Source organism: Macrotis lagotis, chromosome 2, assembly GCF_037893015.1.
Source record: "Macrotis lagotis isolate mMagLag1 chromosome 2, bilby.v1.9.chrom.fasta, whole genome shotgun sequence".
Taxonomy (NCBI): Eukaryota; Metazoa; Chordata; class Mammalia; order Peramelemorphia; family Peramelidae; genus Macrotis; species Macrotis lagotis.
This window is the reverse complement of record NC_133659.1, coordinates 219,045,777-219,069,398: the sequence shown is the minus strand read 5'-3', so window position 1 is coordinate 219,069,398 and position 23,622 is coordinate 219,045,777. Positions and strand designations below refer to the sequence as shown.

General features: G+C 39.2%; 1 protein-coding gene across 1 annotated transcript in view; it reads right to left on the bottom strand.

Annotated features, from left to right (window-relative positions):
* POLG2 (DNA polymerase gamma 2, accessory subunit) overlaps window positions 1–23,128 on the bottom strand; it is a 28,972-nt gene extending 5,844 nt beyond the window's left edge. Inside the window, exons 1-6 of the mRNA XM_074224786.1 lie at window positions 22,507–23,128; window positions 20,534–20,660; window positions 19,394–19,499; window positions 13,414–13,587; window positions 9,772–9,912; window positions 8,385–8,465 (exon numbers count right to left, since the gene is read on the bottom strand). Of these exons, the coding sequence (XP_074080887.1) occupies window positions 8,385–8,465; window positions 9,772–9,912; window positions 13,414–13,587; window positions 19,394–19,499; window positions 20,534–20,660; window positions 22,507–23,038 (1,161 nt within the window). The 5' untranslated portion in view covers window positions 23,039–23,128. The remainder of the gene's footprint in view (window positions 1–8,384; window positions 8,466–9,771; window positions 9,913–13,413; window positions 13,588–19,393; window positions 19,500–20,533; window positions 20,661–22,506) is intronic.
* Between the last annotated feature and the right edge of the window lie 494 nt (window positions 23,129–23,622).

Here is a 23,622-nt window from a genome sequence, read left to right as displayed (position 1 = left end):
CGGGCATTTCAAAGGACAATGCAAAGTGAAACAGCCTATTAAATGTTTTTACTGTGGAAGGTTGGGACATGTTGCAAAAGATTGCCGTGCAAAGAAGGGGAACCTACAGGGAAACGGGGGGAGGGTCCTCCCTTTTCACAAGAGAGGCCCCGAACAACAAACAAAATAGAGGAACAGGGCACAAGGAACAGGGAACCAGGACTCTCAAAAACCCGATTGCAAAACACAGGTAACACAGTGAGACAAATAAAGCAAAAATCAATGACCTTTATATACCTTAGTGTTCACACAACCTTTCTCACAGAACCGTACTCAAATAAGGAAATAGAAATAGAGGAACAACCTTATGATAGATTAGTAACTGGTTTAGAAACTAACCACCTCCTGAATGTCCCTTCTCAAATTATTCGGGCTAATCAGAAGAATATCCTTGTTTCAAACCTACATAATATCCCAATTCCGATTGACCCAGGGAAACCAATAGCCAAGGGGGACAAGATTACAAGACAGGCATGAAGTAAATATCAATTGGTGTACAAAGAAGTTGGCAAGACCTATGTTAGAAGTAATGGTACAGGGAAAAAAGGTCGTGGGGATGATAGATACAGGGGCAGATAATTCTTGTATCAATACAGATCAATGGGGTGATTGGCCGACTCAAGCAGACCCAGTAACAATTTTGGGGGTGGGAGGCAGCCAAGGTGCCCTGCGATCTGCAAGATATCTGCAATGGTTTTGTCTAGAACATTCAGGACTTTTTAAACCATTGCAAATTACAGGATTGTCCTATGCATTATGGGGAAGAGACCTCATATCAGCACTAAATTTGCATGTGACCACCCCTGAACATTTAAACTTGTTGGGGTCATTGAACAAGTGAGCTGTCCCCCTATCCAATGGAAAACAGAAACCCCTGTGTGGGTTGATCAATGGCCCTTAACGCCTGAAAAGCTCACTGCTTTAAAAGATATAGTAGGAGAATTACTTCAGTCTAAGAGAATAGAACCCTCTTTAAGTCCTTGTAATTCACCATTATTTGTTGAAAACAGGCAAATGGAGGATGCTCATTGATCTTAGAAAAGTAAATGAAGCTATGGTACTTATGGGTCCTTTACAACCAGGACTACCCAGTCCCACAGCCATACCAAAGGATTCTCACCTGGCTGTGATTGATATAAAAGATTGTTTTTTATAGCATACCTGTCCATCCTTCAGATAGAGATAAATTTGCTTTCTCAGTCCCTTCTAGAAATCTCCAAGAACCCTTTGAAAGATACCAATTCTGGGTCCTTCCCCAGGGGATGGCTAATAGCCCCACCTTGTGCCAGCAATATGTCCATAATATTTTAAAACCTATAAGAGAATCAGAGCCACAGGTTACAATCATACATTATATGGATGATGTACTTATAGCTGCTCCCCAACGCCAACAGGCATTGAAAATATTACAAAGGGTTGCAGATGCTCTACAGCTCTACGGATTACAGGTAGCGCCAGAAAAAATTCAACTTACACAACCATATAATTACCTAGGGCACAAATTAGAGGGAAACATTGTCACCCATGTTTCTCCAAAAATAAATTTAAAGGGACTGAAAACCCTAAATGATTTTCAAAAATTAATAGGAGTTATACAATGGATGCGCTCAGTAATTCCTATTCCAGATTCCCAGATGCATCCTCTTTATGATATCTTGAGAGGGGACTCATCACTGAATTCCCCTAGAAGTTTAACTCCCTTGGCCAAAAGACAGATAGATAGTATTTTAGAAAAGATTACATCAGTTGTGGTTCTACAAGATCCAAAAGAGCCCATATATGCCACCATTTTAGAGAATGATACCCCGATTGGCTGTCTATATCAAACGCATGGGGTATTGGAGTGGCTCTATCCTGATAAACAAAAACGCATTTTACCAAATAAATAGAAAATGCTAGCCAACTTCTTCCTCTCTATTGCGGAACGTTCCTTACTCTTGTATGGTCGATATCCTGTTCTAAATCTTTCTGCTTCAGAGATCTCTTTACGATTGTTTTCAGAGGAAATCCCCGAGTGGGCCTCTCTACTCTGTCTTTGCATTGTCGTTTCGCTCCCTTTACCACCTCCTCTTCGAGGATGGACTTCACTTCCATTGTCACGTTCCCCATCTGTTATAGCTCTGTCCCCTGTGGAAGGCCCTAACGTTTTTACTGATGCTACAAAGAACCGAGCTGCTGTCTATGTTCCTTCCAGAAAAATCTTGAAAGTTTTCCCAACTGAATATTCTCCTGCTCAGAAGAATGAACTTCAAGCTATAATCTTTGCTCTACAACTATTACAACATGAACCCTTTAATCTTATCACGGATAGCCTCTACTGTGCTATTTCTCTTCGCAATCTTCCTGAAGCTCAGCTCAATCTTCGCTCTTCCACTATTTCCTCTCTGCTCTACAAAGTACAAACCTTACTATGTCAAAGGACCTCTCCTATCTATGTTCTTCATGTCCGTTCACATGTGTCCTCCTCTGGACCTATTTTTGCAGGAAATGACGTCGTTGATAAAGCTTTACTTTGCCCGTTGCAGACGGAAGCCTCTATGGCACATTCTAAATACCACTTATCTGCCAGATCATTAAGACATTTCTTTGGCCTTTCTCGAGAGCAGGCCAGAGCTATAGTAAAAAGATGCTCTGCTTGTGTCCCTTTTTTTCCTAGACCTAAAGAAATGGCTGTTAATCCCAAGGGTACCTACCCTAATGCACTCTGGCAAATGGATGTAACCCACTATACTAGGTACTTGATACATGTATGTGTGGACACATACTCCAAATTCATTATAGCCACTGTCCAACCAAAGGAGACAGTGAGGTCAGTTATCATCCATCTCCTTACTTGTTTTTCTTCTTTTGGGGTTCCCGAATCTATAAAAACTGATAATGGTCCAGCCTATAAATCACGTGCCTTTGCACAGTTTTGCTCTGAATTTTCTATAAAACATATCACCGGAATTCCCTATAATCCTACTGGCCAAGCCATAGTAGAACGTGCCAACAGATCTATAAAGACCCTTCTTGAAAAACAAGAAGGGGGAATTTCTCCGGGCATAAAGAATTCTCTGCAGGCACGCCTGGCACAAGCCCTCTATACCCATAACTTTTTATCCATTTCCAAGGAGGGTTTGGTTCCTGCCATGGCCTTTTTTACTCATCCACAGTCACAGGGCACAGATATGGCCAAAACCTCAGATACCCCTACTATATGCAAATCAGGCACGAAAGTGTACTGGAAAAATCATGAGGGTGTTTGGCATGGCCCTGGAATAGTACAATTCAGAAGGCAGGGTTTTCTATCCATACAGCCCGAAGATGGACCAGATGGAGAAGTCTGGGTGCCAATCAAATGGGTCCGAGAAGTCACAGCGGCGCAGAAAGAGGAGAGGAAAGAGAGGACTGAGACGAGAAAGGAGGCTACGGATGTGCAGAAAAAGGATTGAAATGACATTGGTTTTGACGATGCTGTTCGCCAACTTAGACGCGACGACTGGAATGACTGTTAATGATCAAAAGTATTGGGCTTTCATCCCCTCTCCACCATGGCTGAAAGCTCTATCTTGGACTGACCCTATGCCTCAATTTCTTCTGCATGGAAACGTGTCATTAATGTTTCCTGGTTCAGGTCAACCTGTGTCAAAACAAGAAATTAGTTCATATGAAGGGTTCAACTTCACAGGACTCGTATATGGACTTCCATTTTGTGTACATAAGTGGGTCGAGGGAAATTGGTCAAATAACGGGTGGCACTACACTTATGCAGAAAACAGTTCCAGTCCCAATTGGTGCCCAGACATGAGAAATAAGCTTATGGTACTAGGGGACAAGGGGAACCCTAGACGATTTCATTTATATAATTGGGTATTAGACCCTGACGACCCTGACCAGAGATGGACAACTGTTTCTATTGCATTACCTTACCCATTCTGCGACCTAAACGTCAAGAGAAATTTGACAAAATTAGCCAGATTTCCAGGTTTTCTGCCTTACACACCGTGCCATACTCATCAATGTGCAAAGACTACAGTCAGCTATTACAATCACTCAGAGACATTGACGTCTTGTCACAACACCTCTGAATATATTCCAGATCAGGAATCTCCTGGGTATCCCTTACCGACATATATTCATTCCCCAAGCAGTATTACAGTAGCAGGATTGGAAAAGGTGATAGCCGCAATAGGTGGTGTATCTGTTCAAGGAATGCCTGAAGTGACGGGTGTGTCTAATGTGACTAATAACATTACATTGTCTGGCACTGTTTGTGTGGGAAATAGGTTTTTGTTCATGGTGGATCCAGGTAATTCTTCCTCTATCCAGGAACATCAAACATCTACATCAGTTTACAACCTTACCTGTGTTAGCTGTAAGCTCTTTACCTGCCTGAATGGTTCCCTTCCTCTAGACTCAAAGGTATATATTGTAACAAGACCTCATTACGCCTTTACGGTGGTAAAAGAGGGACATTGGTACCCTAACAAAGGTGAGATTTTAGATACTCTGAAAAATCAATTATCTACTCTTAGAAGAAAGAAAAGATGTGTGAGTTGTGTTGTACTAGGGATCACTCTTCTTGTAGAGGCTATTTTGGCCTCTTCTGCTTTGGCTTTATCCATATCTAATGCTCAGAATAGTATTGTACAAGCCCAATCTCTCCATAATCTCATGAAAAATGTTTCACTTGGATTTAAACATCAAGCTATTATAGATAAGCAACTGCTCTCTGCTATTATGGAGTTACAGACAGCCACTTCCCTCCTGTTAGAAAAGGCATATTCTTTAGAATTGCAACAAAAACTAAGATGTGACTATAGATACACCTCCTTTTGCTTAACAAGAGCTGTATACAATGAATCTCAAATTGGATGGAATGAGATAAGAGCTCACCTTCATGGTCTCAATAAGAATAACATAACTTTTGAGATCGCACGATTGATTCAGATCGCCGACTATATAAACAAAGCATCATATGATGACCTTACTCCTAATCATGTGGCTGAAAATATTATAGAGGGTCTCAAAAAACTCAATCCTACGACTCTCTTTCAGTCTCTCATACCTACTCTTGCTTTACTTTTAATATTGTGCTGCCTTATCCCCGTTTTCTTGAAATGTTTTTTGTCCTTTCTCAAGATAACTCTGGAACGATTCAAAGGGGACCTCTTTCCTTTGTCACCTTCTACCCCCCCCTTTCTTATAAACAAAAAGGGGGAATTGTAAGGGGAAGCTCTGGACCCAGGCCACCCATGAGGGTCATATGACCTAAGCCGTGAGACGCCTGGAAGTCTGAACCTGCCTTATAAGGTAATCTTATAGGGTACTGGGACGGCTTCACTAACAGGATGTGGCTCCGCCCATGGGTTGGAACTTGGGAGGAGCATATACCCCGGGGGAAGAAAGGGATGCTGTATAAAAGAGCGCTGCTCAAAAGCTCGGGGGGCCATTTTCTGCTGTTCTTCAATAAAGACGCTTCTGCTGTAAACCAGGCTCGTGTGTGGCTGTGAACTTCCTTCCCATCCCCCAGGTCAGAAGCCGGAGTGCACCCGAAGACCTCAGAGAGAGGTAAGCTTGCAGCTAGGCTCATTCTCAAGGCAGAAGTAGGTGCTCCATTGGACGTTATAGTTGCCTCCTTACTTTTTCTGGCTTAGCTACTAAACATCCACTATTACTTACTTGTATAACTGTTCTATCCCTTAGGATGATATAATGTACTTGAAGGGAAAGGCTATTTTCCTTTTTTCTATACAAAGTGCTCTTTAAATAAATATTTACCTAGTTTTTGAATGGACAAAAATTTATGTTGAAAATAAAACTTAAAAAGTTAGTTTTACACGCAAATGGTGACATCCCTATTTTTGTGCATTATCATTTCACCTGAGTGATACAATGGTGTCCTAATTGGTCTCCTGGCCCAGTGTTCTTCCTGCTTTAATCTGACCCTCCACAGTGCCAGTCAAAATGATTTTCCTTAAGTGAAAATCTGATTATGTCTTCTTTTATTTTTGTTGTTGTTGTTATTGAACTGTTTTAGGCATGTCTGATTCTTCATGACATTATTTAGGGTTTCCTTGGCAAAGATTCAGAAATGGTGTGTCATTTCCTTCTCTAGATCATTTTATAGATGAGGAAACCAAAGTAAACAAGGTTAAGTACTTGCCCAGGGTCATACAGCTAGTTAAGTGTCTGAGGCCCAAACTGACTTCCTGATTCCAAGACTGGCATTTTAACCAGCTATACCAAGCTGCCCACACTATTTCTAGGATAAAATATAAAATCCTTTCTTTGTTTTGCTCTTAAAGTCTTTCATAAGTTGGCTGAATTTATCATTCCAGCCTTGTTACATATTACTCCCCTTGGTTTTTTGTTGTTCAATCATTATAGTTGTATCTAACTCTCTATGATCCCATTTTGGGGTTTTCTTGACAAAGATTCTAGAGTAGTTTGTCATTTTCTTCTCAAGTTCATTTTATAGACAAGAAAACTGAGGCCAACAGGGTTAAGTGATTTAGTCAGAGTCACACAGATAGTGTTTAAGAACAGATTTGAACTCCACCTAGCTGCCCATCCCCTTCATCGAAATCAAGCCAAATTCACCTCTCACCCTCCATACATTGAAGGTACTCCCATTCTAATTTTCTATGATGGAATCTCTCACTCCTTCTAAAATACAATCACTTTGTTTGTTTTGTTTTTTTTTACAAGGCAATAGGGTTAAGTGACATGCCTTGGGTTACACAGCTAGATAATTTTAAATGTCTGAGCCGAATTTGAACTCAAGTCCTCCTGACTCCAGGGCCAGTGCTCTATCCACTGTGCCACTTAGCTGCCCCACTAATGTCACTTTCTAAACCAAAGCCTTTCCTGATCTCTCAAACAGCAAGCAATCATTCCTTCCCTAATTATATTTAGTGTGTGTGTGTGTGTGTGTGTATACACATACATACCCTGAATAAACTAAGTTACGTTATAAATAATCTGTCACTTGATATAAACTCCTTGTAGTCCCATGGTACATAAAAGCAGCTCAATAAATATTTGTTTATTGACTTGATATTATTTTGCTAGGCAATTAAGTAAGAGTTAGGAAATTCTGGTAAATTAGCAATGAATAAAAACAACAAACATTATAAAAATTTCTTTGGTCAGTTGTAGGAAAAATAAGAAAAGGAAAAAGAGCTTTTATGGGATCTTTAATTACAGTAATCTAAATCTATATTTTTCATAATTAAGGGCAAAATCTTTGGTTTTTATCTCTGAATATCAGCATCTAGCAGAAAATCTACTGTATAACTATTGTTTAATGTTTGATTTCATATATTTCATTTAAATATTTTATCTAACAGCAGCCTTTTCCTCCTGACCAATTGTGTATCCTTTTGAGGATGAGATTCCTTCATCTCTGAAACAAGAATTTCTTTCATTTCAACTCTATAAACAATGAATCTTACTAACCTTTTGATTGTTCTGAATTGCATCTGTGGGACAACAGCATTTTTGAAAATGCTAACCTTCACACCAATTTCTCAATGAGGAGCCATAACTGGGATGAAGGGGAGGCTAGGTGGCGCAGTGGATAAAGTACCGGCCCTGGAGTCAGGAGTACCTGGGTTCAAATCCAGTCTCAGACACTTAATAATTACCTAGCTGTGTGGCCTTGGCCAAGCCACTTAACTCCATTTGCCTTGCAAAAACCTAAAAAATAAATAAGTAACTGGAATGAAGAAGAGTTTTCTTCCCTTTGTTCTTTAATAGATTAAAATGATGATTTACCCTAGGGACAAAACTGGGATGGAACCATCTTGACTCTTCTTAAATCAGTTTCAAGTTGAACCAGAAGGAAGGAAATCAAAATTACAAGATTCAGCACACCTCTGTTAATGCAGAAAGTAATGAAGAAAAATAATTCACACTGAAATACACACAAACACACAGCCCAGAACTCTCATTTTTGTCTTTGTGCCCCCAGAATCTAAAACAGTGCTCGATGGAGTAGACTCTTAATAGTGTTTACCGAATGAAATTAAATTATATTTATCATTATTAAAATAGCCTGCTCCAATAATACCAGTAATTTACTAGTTCACAGCAAGTTAAGTGCTGAGCAAATAAAATTTAAGCTTCATTAAAGTAATCAAGTATAAATTAAAGCAAAATTATTAAGTGATTTTTTTTTTTGTTCAAAGTTATATCCATGGGGGCAGCTAGTCCTGGAGTCAGGAGGACCTGAGTTTAAATCTGGTCTCAGACACACAATAATTACCTAGCTGTGTGTCCTAGGGCAAGTCGCTTAACCCTACTACCTAAAAGAAAAAAAAAGTTATATCCATGAAATTAAATATATGTTAATAGCAAACCTGTCTCAACTCCACTGTTGGACCTCTTCCCATATCCAAAGCCACCTTGACTGGAGCTAAACAAGGGTGAAGTTTAAGTACCTAAGACAATTATGGAAAAGAAAAAATGATTATAAACATTGATTAAATACAATATAAAGATTAATCAACAATTAAGTCTTTTTAATCAAGAATGGAAATTAGTTTAAAACTTCAACATAATCAAACACTGTGGACAAGAAAAAGGATAACTTGCAACTGTCATAAATATTTCCATTTCAGACCTCATGCTGAGGTCTGACACAAGATAGAAGAATATTTAGTTTAACTGGAAGCTAAATTAATATTTAGTTTAATATATTTAAAAAATAATTGTTCCTATTAGACCACTAAGGTCATCATACTTTAAGAGTAACAGTGTAGAAACTAGCCCTTGCTCTGCCACTACTTTGCTGTGCAACCTTGAACAATGCTTCATCTTGCTCAGGATCTTAATTTTCTCATCTGTTAAGTAAGTGGCAAGACTTTCTACTGAAGTTCACCTCTAAGAGCTAGAAGAAACTCAGGATTAATCTAACTGTTAAGAGTATGAAGTTTCATTATCTAAATTATCCGTTCTCAAAAAAAAGTCAATAAATAAATAAATGATCTCTTCCCATCCATGGATTCTACATTACAAAAAGATCATTTATGTATTTATATTATATCAATACTTTTAAATAAAATCTATATATAAAAGACTTTAGGCAATAAAAATATGGCCTGAATGTATAATTTATATCCTTAATATAGAAAAAGAAAACAGTACCTGTTAGCATACAAACATATTTGAACAGACTGCCAGGTCCTTGATCAAAATTTATATCCTGGGGCAGCTAGGTGGCACAGTGGAGTCAGGAGTACCTGGGTTCAAATCCAGTCTCAGACACTTAATAATTACCTAGCTGTGTGGCCTTGGGCAAGCCACTTAACCCCATTTGCCTTACAAACTCCCCCCCCCCACCAAAATTTTATATCCTTAGTCTCACTGACTAAAACAAGCAAAGAAGCAGTTTCTCTAGTAGTCTCCATGCTTCCATTGCTTGGATGAACTGTGAACACTTGCTAGTTCACAAGTTTTTAATCTTTATCCTGCCTTTGACTGACCACTCTATCTGAAACTAGAGAAGTCATCACTACCAATTGGTCCTCATGAGAATGAGAGGGTGTCCACACTAAAATCAATTGATACGCTCTGGGTAGAACCTATCTTTTGGAAATACCAGGAACTTATACAACTGCTGAAGCTGCTTACCCACAGGTTAAACAAGTAAGAAACTGACACAAACTTTTAAAATGAAACAACTGTATATAATTTTGATTTCATCAGTGTCTCCTATGGACAACCTTCCCATGTCTCCCACAATACCTTTCTCTGTAGATCCTTCTTTCCTGTAAAGGATTTATCTGTTAGCTGAAAGGAATCATAGAGATAAGCTAACACTCCTTGGTCTAGATCTCCACTCACAGAAAGGACTTGAGGAATCACATTTTTCCTTCCATCTCGGCCCTTCATAGAAAAAAAGAATATGCATTTGTCAAAAAGGCTGAAAAAATGCCTTTTACTTTTAAATTCCTTTTTGTTTGATACCACTGTGATACTATTAAATTATTTAAAATTTTCAACTTTAGAAAGATTTAAAGTTTCATTATGTAAATTAGCAATTAAGCCACTCTTCTTTCTCTTTCTCATTTCTTTTTCTGTAGCATCAAATCATCAGGTAGTTTCATAAGCTCATTACTCTGAAAAAAATCTTCCTATGTCTCACTTATAATGCTACAATTAATTCTTCACTGATACAAATGTAAACTCATTTTCATATTATTTTTATTGACAGGATACTGCAAAATTACAGCTGTTCAAAATATATAAAGCAATGTTAATATCATGAATTTTGTTGTGTGACATTCCATTAAACAAAAGACCAAATCAAAGAAAGAATAAATTGTTAAGTACAGTTTAAGTGTTGGGTATTCTAAGGCATTCCAATTCTTTGAAACCTATCAATCTGCTTAGGAAATAATATGTGATAAATGCATTAGACTACCCCACTACTATTACAGAAAACTTACAATACCTTGTAATTTTTACTGCACACCCTGTTGATTTGTTTTCAATATTTTCTATGAATGATCCTTCCAGAAACATACTTAGATGTTAATCGAAAAGCACTTGCTAAATGATGTCTTTATAATATTTTTGGTGTTACTCTTCCAAGTAATCCTTACAAAACTAGATTAAAGCAGATACAAAACAATCCAAGTGAGACAAGCTTTCTAAAGAGTTTACTAATTACAACTGTACCTAATATTTCTGTAGTACATCTCAAACTAGAATTGAAATATTGAAACTACAAGAAACAAAAAAGCACTGACTTCAAGAAAGAGCAAAGTTGACAATAAGAAAACTTTTTTCCATAAGGTTATCCCAGGCTTGGAACAGTGTAATGTATTATCTTGCTCCCCCTTTTTTTCCCCATTTAACAATAGAAGGAACAAAATTCAAAAATAACTCAACAGAGACTAAGCTGCATCAAATGAAAAGCAGTATACTTTTTAATCCCTATGACAAATAAAATAGAAAATAGGTAATTTTTATCTCAAAGTAAAATTATAACTTTTTTTGCATCAATTGACACCTTGGTCCTTCTAAGGATGCAAAAATATCTTTAGTCACAATAAGTAATTAAAATTTAATACCTAGTTATGCAGTTCTGACAATGTGAAAGTTAAGAAATCCAAAAAAGAGAATGGATCAAGGAAGTTTTGTGGAACAGGGGAAACAGGACAATGATTTTTTTTTAACCTAAAGTAACCTGCTTATCTTTAAATCTATCCAGTGAATATTCTCTAGTGTATAGAAAATCTTCAGGGCTTTCCATTTTTTCCTAGAGTGTATTTTTCATTTCTGAAAGATACAAAGAAATAGGGTAGCAAATCAAAAGTATTGCACTTTTGCTTTTCAAAGTAGTATCAGAATAGAGAATAGGAAAAGTTAAAACACCCACCAAATGTTTCTTCTATTTCAGTACTCCAATTTTTCTTTTGTTTCAAGAACATAGAGAACATTATTTGTTTTTGTATGCTCAAAGCTAAGCCCAGGGCCAGGCAAACAGTATACCACTTACTTAAAGCTTGTTGAATAAAGAAATATTTCTACAAAGTATAGGTACAAAAATCAAAAGTTTAAAACAATCCTTAAATCTCCTTTTTATTTAATGATTACAAAGTACATAAAAGTACATAAAAAGTTTTATGTTAGGTACTGAATATGGAGCTGTACCTGTTTTTCCTTCTTACCCTTTGGTTAATCCTACTTTCTCATGGAAAGTAAGGACTTTTTTTAAGGTTCAGAAAGGGTGTCCTTCCCAGTAACTCCCATTGGGGCACCTGATCAGTAAAGGCAGAACCTCTTCTGTCCCTGCCCTAATAAACCCTTAGGGAGAGGCTCTGAACCAGTTTTTGTTCCTGAGACTTCCTAGCACCCAGCCTAGAGCCTTGGAGAAGCACCCAAAGTTTGGCTGATAACAGTCATACTTTCAACAGATACTTGCATACTCTGGAGCATCCTTAGAGATAAAATGCTTCTCCATAGCAGGTACTTTCATAAATAATCACTGCTCTGAAATGTCTATAGCAAAGACCTTCTGTAGGAGATGTCTGAAATGAGGCTTAAAAGAAATTAGAGACTCTAAAAGTGGCATTGAATTAAGAATATAGTACAGCTAGGGAGAAATGGCCCATACTAGGGAATAGACATGCAAAGATTCATCTGTTATAAAACTTCCAGTATCGGGAAAGACACACAAAATCAGGAATGGGACCTGTGATTTATTAGACCTTGACTCATGCTCATTCTGCAGTTTATATTCTTTACATTAGGACACTGAGAGGTGAAGAGACTTGGCAAGAAATTAATACAGTCATAGTGACAGAGTCAGGATTATAATCAAAGCTTCATGATTCTGATGCCAGCTCTCTATCCACCATACCACACTGCCTCTCACATAAAATATGCAAAAAATAAATAGAAGGTAGCTTTGTTGGGGAGACATTAAGGTTTAGAGGGTAGAAATCAAGAAAGATTTCAGGAGGTGATGTCTGAACTAAGCTTTAAAGGAAACAAGGTTGCAGAAATGGAAGAGAGGTGGCAGTACGTTACAGATATTAGTGAAGAGTCATTGGAAAGATGGGACAAGACTTTGATAGTTGATTAAGTAGAATGAAGAGTCAAAGAGGTCTAGGTGAATCGAAGCAAGGACGTGCCTTTAAAACAAACAAAAAAGCTGAATTTGAGGGGGAAGGATAAAGATAATGCATTCTGTTTTGAACAGGCTAAGTTTCAAAAAAAAAACTTACCATTAGGTTCAAGAAAAATGCTAACAAATTCCTGATCATCTAATACATGTACCTCAGAACTACCTAGGCAGAAACTCCTTCCCTGTACTTTTTCTAACCTTCCTTTTAGCTTCCTAATCTTTCTTTATTGTTAAATTCTTCTTCATTCAAGATCTCTTCCTTTTACAATCCTTCCATTTTCCTGAAGTCCGCTTTTGGCACCTAATTCTGAAGCTGGCTTTTTATTTTTCTCCCTGAAAGATAGGGCCCAGAGGAAGAATTGTTATACTTCCTTGCTCAATGCCACTTTTAGATCTTCCCTCAGCAACTCCTTGTCCTCTTTTAAAGTTCACTCTGTCCTGTCCAGATCCTTGTTGTTGCCTTATATAAATCTCTGGTGACTCTCCCACTCCTTCATAGAAAGATCGGTGTATCACTTCCAAATCTTCTACTGTTCCTAGAAAACCATCTTCCACAAAGTAGTAATTTTAAAAATGTTCTCCACTTGACTGATTTGAAAACCCTTACCTCAAATCCTTACCTCTCAGTTCTTCAGTTCCTAAACCTCTTTTGTGTTTATTTCGAAGTGCATTTAAGTCAGCATAATTTAGGATCCTCCCTATTCAGATTATTATTGAGAGATGTAAAGTCAAGACAAAGGAAATCATCCTACATGTAATTTAGATTTGTCTCCAGAATGCAACTGTAAAAGTTCATGGTCTCCAAGATTCCAGAGTGTTTCTACTGGCTCTTTTCCCCAGGGAAATCTGTAGAACAGCTTGCTTCCTTTACGTCCCTCTTCATTTTGACAATCACTGCTGCTGAAGTTGGACGGACTTACGGCAAACTAAAAAAGAAAAGTCCAAATGTTCATGTTTTGATATTTTATCAAATTTAATGTCCATTTAATACCAATTTTAGAAATAAGAATTTAGAGTAACTCCAGGAAGGTACAAAAGAAATAGCTTTTCTAAAGGGTGGCTTCCCACCACCACACCAAATATTATAAGTAAAAAACAAAAACAAACAACCAAAATTCAGAAAACTCATCAATGGCAAGAAAGTAAAGGACGCTAAAAGAATAATTCTTACAGGAAAAGATCAACTCACTAACCCCATCATATAGGAATAGAGTGGCTCAACAATGTATGAAAACCAACTTTTGGTTCTGAAGTCCTTGCAGTGTCAGATTAAAAGCTGCTGTAACTCATGAAGTAGATCAGATCCAAGACCATAAAAGAAAAATTGTAGCTGTGGAGGAGTGAAGGATGTGAAGAATGAAAAGGGAGGAGACCAAAAGAGTAATTAAATGTTGATTAAAAGTAATTAATACAACACAGGAAGAAATAAATAGACGGCCAAGAGCAGAGGAGAGACCCAGCTCAGTTGTGTCCATCTAGACCAGCTCCCAAGGCTAGTATAGAGATCAGGGATGGGGCATGGGGACAGTCGGAACAGTTGGAAAAGAATGATGGAAGTAAGACTGGAAAAGTGAAGAATAGGCCCTCTTATCTCCTATTATTTGTATCATCACTTCCAGTACCTGGCAAAGAGCTTTGCACACACTATGGGCTTAATAAATGCTTTGATTCATTCATTCACTCAGTGTTTCTCTCTGACAGTGTCCCAAATAACCATCCTCTTTTCCTGAAGATAACAGACTTTGTCCAATCCTGGAGGTCTGAGAGGCACAATAAAGCACATTTTTGGCAAGGATACCAAAAAAAAAAGTTAGCAGACAGGCAAACACTGACTGAAGAGCAAAAGTAAACATATGTTCAAAGAAAAGATTCATCTCAGTTGGCAAGCACTTTTGCAATAAAAAGAAACCAACTGGAAAATCTGCTCAGTAAGGTGAAGCTAGCACAACAAATTCAGCAAGAACCTTTGAAAAAACAACAGAAATTTCAAGAACCTCTATCATGGATCCTCCACTCTAAACTACATTTGAATTTACATATTGTTTTCTCATGATAGAACATGAGCTGCTTGAGTGCAGGGACTGTTTGATTTCTATACCCCTAGACCCTAGTAGAGTACTCACTACATGGTAGGTGCTTAAAAATGACTGATTACAATTTGATTGAGCAATTCAACAGAGCAAAGAATTCAGAGAAAATATCCAAAGGTTTTTTTTTTCTGAAATGTGCATGTTCCTCAATTTTTCTTGGCAATTCCCAAAAGCAAACTAGCACCTTTTTCAACAAGTGATAGTCCCAGAGAAGTATGTGATGCAGTTGGTGGATAAATGCTGGCTTTAAGAAGTCAGAAAGTCGGGGCGGCTAGGTGGCTTAGTGGATAAATCACCGGCCCTGGAGTCATGAGTCCCTGGGTTCAAATCTGGTCTCAGACACTTAATAATTACCTAGCTGCGTGGCCTTGGGCAAGCCACAACCCCATTTGCCTTGCCAAAAAAAAAAAAACCTAAAAAGAAAAGTCAGAAAGTCTATAAAGTTTCAAGTCTTTGCCTCATTTTGGCAACCCATGAAGAATCATTCAGTTTTCTAGCAACTGTAGGATACCAAAGAAATAATGATAGAAAAGAGAGTTCTCAAGGAACAAATCAGTTAAGTGTAAACCAGAGACTACAAAAATCTGAACCAAAAACAGTAGTAGAACCTGCAGTAACTATCTTAAAAAGATTATGACAGAACTGAAATGTAAAAATGCAGAGGAAGAAGGTAAACTAAGGGAACAAAAACAAAATTACAAGAATCCTTCAAAGTCCTAGAAAGAAAAAATATTTGAAGGTAGGATGTGAAGAGAAAATCTAGAAATCAGAGGCCTTTCAAAAAGTAAAAAAACAAAAAACAAAAAAACCAGAATACCATTTTCTAGGAAATTTAAATAGAAGTTTGTTTTTATGCCTAGGAGGACATGAATATAAACTATATAGTGGTATTTCTATAGTTTGATTTCCTTTTCAAAAAATATTTTGTGCATTTCATTCCCTCAGATGGGAAGAAGAAAGGGTAAAACAGGGATCTGGATTATGTACTTAATCAGGAAGAAAGAGAAGTGGAGAAAAACTTTCAATTTCCATCCTTGTCTTTGGGGTAGTAGTAGAATAAGTTGAGGATAGTGTTGAACAGAATATGAGAAAGGGGTAGATGTTGGGTACAACCAATAGAAAGGGAAAATCTGGCAACAGCATAAAGTTAGGTGGGAGGGAGTAAGACATAAATATGAGTGCTATTATGTGCAGTGAAAATGGGCCTCTAGAACACAAATCACCACCTAATATTTGTCAAAAGGTTGAACTTCTAAGGTGGATCTAGAAAAATCTGTCTTGAATACTTGCCTTCTTCAACTGACTTCTCACTAACTACTGATACTCTACTTGGAATCATTTGTCCATGTTTAGCATATTCTCACCTCTTAATGTTTTTCTCAAGCTAATGATTCTGAACCCCCTGGGCTACTGATCTACAAATCTTATCTACTTCCTATCCTAACTCCTTCCTATATCCCACGCTAGATCTAGATCTGCCCATCCTTTCAATTGGACCCTCTGGATCACCGAAAATCAAACTAATTTTTGGCTTAAACCTTTTTTTTCTTTCTCTCTTCCAACTATCTTCTGGCACTGAGCCCTGACTCCCACCTGGGGTCCAAGCATGTCCTAATAAGTACTTTTCCAATACTAGCCCATTTTCACTCATATCCCTATTCGTTGGTCATGGTGGGAAAATTCGGTGAGTCCTCACTGTCACTTCCTAAATTCTGTCACTATTACTTAGCAAGTTCTACTTCTTTTGAGGTTCGAGTTACACCCAAAACAGATCCTTGGTGAGAATGAGTTCTCCTCCTTCCTCAATGAGTTCATTGCCTTGCTCAGTCTCCATTCCAAATCATGTCCTCATATTTGGGCAAGTCATCATATATATTGATATTCCCTCAAATATACTTCAATCTATTTCATTCCTCCATTCCACCTCATGTAAATACAATGATGTTCATATTCCTGATCTTTCCATCACTTTCAAATGTTCTATTTTCCATGTTCACAAACTCTACCTAATCATAATCTTGCCAAACTTTAACCTTGGATTACTACTACTACTACTACTATCTGCTTCTCCAGCTTCTAGTCATGTTCTGAATATACCATGCAGACTGGTCCACTACAAATTTAGGTTTCACTAAACTGGATCCTCACTGCAGAAAAACAAAACTTTTACTGTCCCACTATATCAATTTTTACCTAAACTTCATATCTGCAGAACAGTCAAGAAGAATGAGGACTGAGTAAAAAGACTCAAATTTACTATCCCACTGACTACAAAGGTTTTTCCAAACCTTTTCAACCCTCCTCAAGCCTCCATGGCAACCTCTCAGTTTTGTATTTCACTAAAGACAAAAAAATGAGTCCATTCACCAAAAGCTTCATCTCATATCATTCAGATGGATTCTCTTACACTCAGTCTCATATGCCCTTTTCTTTGCTTAAAGTGATCCTATTCAGGGGCGGCTAGGTGGTGCAGTGGATAGAGCACGGACCCTGGAGTCAGGAGTACCTGAGTTCAAATCCGGACTCAGACACTTAATAATTACCTAGCTGTGTGGCCTTGGGCAAGATACTTAACCCCACTTGCCTTGCAAAAACCTTAAAAAAAAAAAAGTAATCCTATTCCATCTGTCTTCTCCAAGAGATTGCATCATCTTCTTTTTTTTTTTTGCAAGGCTAATGGGGTTAAGTGGCTTGCCCAAGGCCACACAGCTAGGTAATTATTAAGTGTCTGAGTCCAGATTTGAACTCAGGTACTCCTGACTCCAGGGCCGGTGCTCTATCCACTGTACCACCTAGCTGCCCCAAGAGATTGCTTCTTAAAGCATCTCCTCTCACTAAACTTTAATCTCTCCCTATTCTAGGCGGCTTCCCTATTGCCCACAAATATGCTCATGACTCCTCCATTTTCAAAAATCCTTCACTAATCCATCTATGACTACTAGTTATTATTCCACATCTCTTCCCTTTTGTGGATATATTTTTGGAGACTGTCTACAATAAGTACTTCCACTGTTATAATCTCTTAAACTCTCCACAATCTGGTTTTTAGCTTCATTATTTAACTAAAACTTTCTTTCCAAAGTAATCAATGAACTCTAATTGTCAAATCAAATGATCTTTTACTCAATTCTCATCCTTCTTGACCATTCTGCAGACAGGAAGTTTAGACATTAAATTTTATTTTGTCATGAAACCACTGAAAGTTTTTCATGATTACTGCTCTACAAAAAAAAAATTTTAAGACAGAATTCTTCATAGTATAATATTCCTTATAATTGTTTTTACCTACAGTAGCTGATGTTTTATTTAAGGGAAAAAAAATCAACATTTGAAACAGGCTTTATAAACAACTATTCTCTAACTTTGACCATTAAAAATGATTAAAAATAAATCAACTTTTGCATGAAATATCAAATCTTGAATTCACTATCTTTTTTAAGGTTGGGTTTTTTTTTGCAAGGCAATGGGGTTAAGTGGCTTGCCCAAGGCCACACAGTTAGGTAATTATTAAGCGTCTGATGCTGGCTTTGAACTCAGGTACTCCTGACTGCAGGGCCGGTGCTCTATCCACTGCGCCACCTAGCTGCCCCCAATTTAACATGCTAAACAAATAATTAAACTGTAAGCAATAACCAAATAAGTTCATTTCATTGCTTAAAATTCATAAATTTAGACATGTGAAAAGTTTTAAATACAGATACATGAAGACTATCTGTGATGAGAATTTGAACCCATGTCTCTCTTGAACAAACATCCATCTCTTTCTATTATGCTAGACTGCCTCACTTAATTTTTTAAAAATTGTTTTTAAATTCAAGATATTTACCAAAATACCTTTCTCCTACCATACCATTTTAACCTACCAGATTCGTTAATAAGTCAAAAAAAGGAAAATAATACAATGTCAGAGGGGATGTGGGAAAACTGGGACACTAATGCCCTGTTAGTAGAATTGTAAATTGATTCAACCATCCTGGAGAAAAATTTGGAATGATGCCAAAAAGGCTATCAAACTGTGCATACCCTTTGATCCAGCAATTGCACTACAAGGGTTGTATTACAAAGAGATTTTTTTAAAAGGAGGGGAGGGGGAGAAGAACCTATTTATTCAATATTTACAGCATGGAAGTTAAGAATTGGAGAGAGAATGCCCATCAATTGGAGAAATGACTAAACTTATGGAATGTTACTGTACTAGAATAAATGACAAGGATAACTGCAGAAAAATCTGGAAAGACTTAAATAAAGTGATACTGAATGAAATGAGCAGAACCAGGAGAACACTGATTACAGTTAATATCAACACTGTGTGATGACCAACTATCATAGTCTAGGATCTTCTCAGCAATACAATGATCCAAGAAAATCTCAAAGAACTCATAATGAAAAATGCTATCTAGCTCCAGAGAAAGAACCAAGAACTAATGTTGTCTCTTTCAAGGCTTTTTGTACAAAATGATTAAAATGAAAGGTTTTACATGATTATACATGTATAACCTATTTCAAACTGCTTACTATCTGGAAAAGAGGAAAGGGGGAATAGAATGTGGAACTCAAAAGTCTAAAAAAAAATTTTTTTAATGTATTTATATGTAATTAGGGGGCATAGGAAGGAGGAATAAAATATTTTTTAAAAACACACCTTTCTCCACCACAAAAGTCGATGTCGCAACCAGAAATCAAGCCACTGGCCTGCTGTTCTTGCAGCGGTAAACCACACCAGGGAAGACATGGTTCTTTCACCTATTCTTTAACAACAGAAAAGTCAGGAAAGCCTTCAAAATCAGAAAGCAAAACAATAATTATTCTATCCCAAATCAAAAAAAAAAATGTTGGTTCATAGACATACAGTTGCCAATCTATTTTTCCACTTTTACTTTACATTACTCTTAGAACCAAATAATCTATGCTTTAGTTGGATATGGAGCTATTCATGGTCATTGGAACACACCACCCCCCTGGTCTGTCTCCCATGTAAAGCAGTTCAACAGAGCAGTTCTTCCTTCTAATCACTATCTGTGAGGACCCTGATGTCTTTTGCTTCCTTCAATGAAGTCTTCCCTGTTGATCTCCCTCTCTCAATTCTCAATATTTCATCTGTGTCTTTCTTATGTACTTGTAACATCCTCTCTTCTCCCTCTGCTTCTGACCAAATAGGAGATCATAGCCTTAGCCTTAGGTATGGGTGCTCTGCCCAAAGGAATGAAAATTTTGATTGCTAAAAATTCACAAGGGGTTTATCTGGGGATTTACTGGTTAGATTTCTTTCTTAAGGATCATGCCTTAAACTCAAATCATTTTGGCTCTCATGCCTTAAACTCAAATCATTTTGGCTCTCCTGGATTGGCCAACAATAGATTCAAGCACAAGCCCCACTGGTCATAGTTTGAGTCCAGGTTGATTCAGAGTGAATGTAAATAACAACTATTTCTGTGTTGGCCAGATATCCTGAAGATTTTTCCCTTCTAGATAGATTTCGTTGTTTTTAGAGGGACTTGGGACCAAAAAGGGGGAACCAAAAAAGACCATCACTCTTAGCCTCATTTCTGAAAGAGTTTGGGCACTGCATCAGTCAAATTGAGAGCCTAAAAGGCCAAGGTCTCCCAGCGGGCCCATCTCTATTGCCCTCCCTCATTTAAAGCCAATTCATTTGCAAATCACACCATCAAAATCCTCAGCACAAATCTTTTCTCCCAAACTGCAAGCTTCTTGAGGGCTGAGAGGGATAGCACTGTATTTATCTTTTGCATATCTATTAATAAATGCTTAGCTTAATTTATACCTTTTAATGCCATCACATGTATGCCCAATATCAGGTACATCTTGAAAACACACTCCAATCTGAGCAAGACCATAAGGTAGTCTTTTGTTTACCAGATCCAGGCAATTAACATAGTGTTTCAAAGCACCTGTCAAAATATAAATTATTCATTTTATAAATTTATACTCCATAGTTTAACCTGCCTCAAAAATCTATATAAGTCCCTAGTATTCTGATTTTAGTACAAATATAAGCTGTAGCAATGATATCAAAGAATCACTAAGAAGTAATTCTTGGCTCAGTAGTTTTTATAATTAGTAGTCTCCATATTTAAAAATTACCAAAACATATTAAATCAGCACAGTTTAAGAAGATTCCATTTAAGGTTGACGATTTAAATCAGAATTTTCACTTCTCTAACCACTTTAATTTTTTTTGATGAAGCATCAAAATATTTCCAACCAATTAGAAATCTTTAACATTAATGTGAGATTAGTTAACAGTGAATTAAATGCAATAAACAGTCTTTATAGGTTTCTTAAGCATTACAAATCCCAATAATAACGGATCATAGTAAAAATCAACATTTAGACAGCACTAGAATGCATGCAAAGTGTTTTATACACAATATCTCATTTTGAGCCTCATAATGGTCTTTGGAAGTTTAGGTAGCATCATTTTACAGGTAAGGGATCTGAGGTTCAGAGAAATTTTGAATATTTGAAACCAAATGTCAAAAATAGTACTCTACCCACTTTACCATGTTTCCTGACCTCCAACTGAGAAGTAGCCTGAAATGTTTGCTCCATCTTTGCAATCTTAGAAATCATTGCAAATGCTACCAACATGAAAAAAAAAATGCTCCACTTTTAAAAACTTGATTTTTCTTATAATTTTACTGATTCTCAAAAATAATTTCACAGAAACCTGACTCTTCAATTTAGGAAAACACTTTTATTTTTTAGTATAATTCAGATTGCCTCCTCATTCTCACTTGGCTACACTACTTTAGGACCTCTCTGACTCACCTTACCCCTGAAAGCTTTTTCCTGGGAATACAATGGAAGAGGGTAGTATCCCTTCCATTCAAGAAGAGAGCTCAGCTCAGAATGACTCCTTTCTCACCTAGTTGCACTGGGTCGGGCTTTTTTTTTTTAGGCTTTTGCAAGGCAAATGGGGTTAAGTGGCTTGCCCAAGGCCACACTGCTAGGTGTGTCTGAGACTGAATTTGAACCCAGGGTACTCCTGATTCCAGGGCCGCTGCTCTGTCCACTGCGCCACCTAGCTGCCTAGCTGCCAACGTTGGGCTTTTCTGACCTCTCCCCTCCACGACCTCCGCAAATTGGGACCCTTTCCAGCTCCCTATCTTCCTTCACCCTTCTTTCTGCCTCCTTTTATGTTTGTCTCATTAACTAAAGGGCAAGAACTGTCTATTTTCGTATCTATCTCCCCAAGAGCTCGATAGAATGCCTTTGACAGTAGGCGCTTAATAACTGTATACCGACTGACCCCCTGAAAAGAATTTTTCTTTAGTTAAAGGCGGGTGTGCTTCTTTGCCTCCCTTGAAAATGATTATTGAGGCAGGTGTGGCCTACTTAACCCCACCGCCTTGAAAAAGACTTTAAAAAAATTAAAAGAAAAAAGTGACTTAGTATTTCACAGAGTATTTGGGTAACAGCCCGGATCCTTTTATTCTGTCTTTGTGAGCTCAATCTACTGAAGCCCGAAGTCCTCCGAGGGAGGGGGGGAAGGCGCGGGAGAACCCAAAGACACCAGTAGAAGAGTCTTTGTAAAAACTGAAATTCCGGTATTGTAAGGCCAGAGAAAAGAATGCACTGGGCAGTTTCCCGGGGCTTAGCGCCGTGCCGGCCGGCCTACCGGACACACAGAAGCGCCCGCCCCAACGCGGCCAAGCGTGGTTTCCGTCAGGAATTCTGCAGGGGCCACGCCGGGCAACGCCAAGCGGGCTACCCCGGTGCCCGTCGGGGGCGTACCGTGCCGGAGGTCCTCGCGCAGCGTGCCCGCGCTTTCCACCAGGCTCTCCAGGGCGGCCGGCAGCGGGTCCTTCCCGAGCGCAGGGTCGCGCACGACCGCCCGCAGCGCGTCGGCACGCACCAGGCAGAGGCCCCGGCCGGAGGGCCCGGCGGGCCAAGGCTGGCGCAGGGGCGTGTCCAGCGGGAAGATGTGCTCCCTGAAGGCCGCCACCGAGGCCCACCACTGCGAGGCCAGGTTCTTCCGCAGGCCCACGCCGAGGGGGCCCAAGCCGGGGTGGTGGCCGGCCCGCAGGGCGTCCCTTCCGAGCGGCGGCTGAGGCCCCACCAGGAAATGCCTCCGCTGGCACAGGTCCCAGAGGGCATCCTCCCCCTGGGCGGCGGCGCCAGCCGCGGGAGGGGTCGCATAGGCCCGCCGCTCCTGCCGCCGCCTCCTCTGCTCCGTCCATCCGCCCGCCTCGAGGGGAGCCCACAGCCCGGGCCGCGAGCAAGCCCGAGGCCCGCGGGACACCCCGGCCGCGGCAGCACCAGCCATCGCGCTGCGCGAGCCTCGACAAACCGCCACAACCGGAGAGGGGAAGCTGCGCACGCGCAGGACTCGCGAGCGCGCGAGAGCGGGAGTCCCGGCCGCCCAGCCCCAAGTCGCGCGAGGCTGCGGCCGCCCCGCCCCCGCCCCCTCCCCCACGTGCTCCGCTTTCCGCCGCTCCCCGCTCCCCATGCTAGCGGCTCGGCGAAGTTCCCTTCTCCAGGAATTCCTTCCTTCTTCCGCTCCTCCCTCGGGGTCGTCGCCCACTTCCGCCGCTCCTACTCTCAGCTCAGTTCTCCGATTCGCCGCGTTCCGGCACAGGCCCGGAAACGGCTTCGATTAAAAAAAACGTTGTTGAACAAAAATGTGAACATTTTTACAACCTATTATATCATACAAACTGTATTATCTCAAGTATTAAGCACAATACTTGAAAATGATAGGTCTGAAAAATATATTCTAAAAAAAAATACAGCCGCCCTTCCAAAGCATTTTAAACCGCCTAGGAAGGCTAAGGCCTAATAGGCACTCCCGGGAGGGCGGGGGACTAATTAGCAGCACAAGTCATCTCCTAGCAACCCATCTCCCAGGCT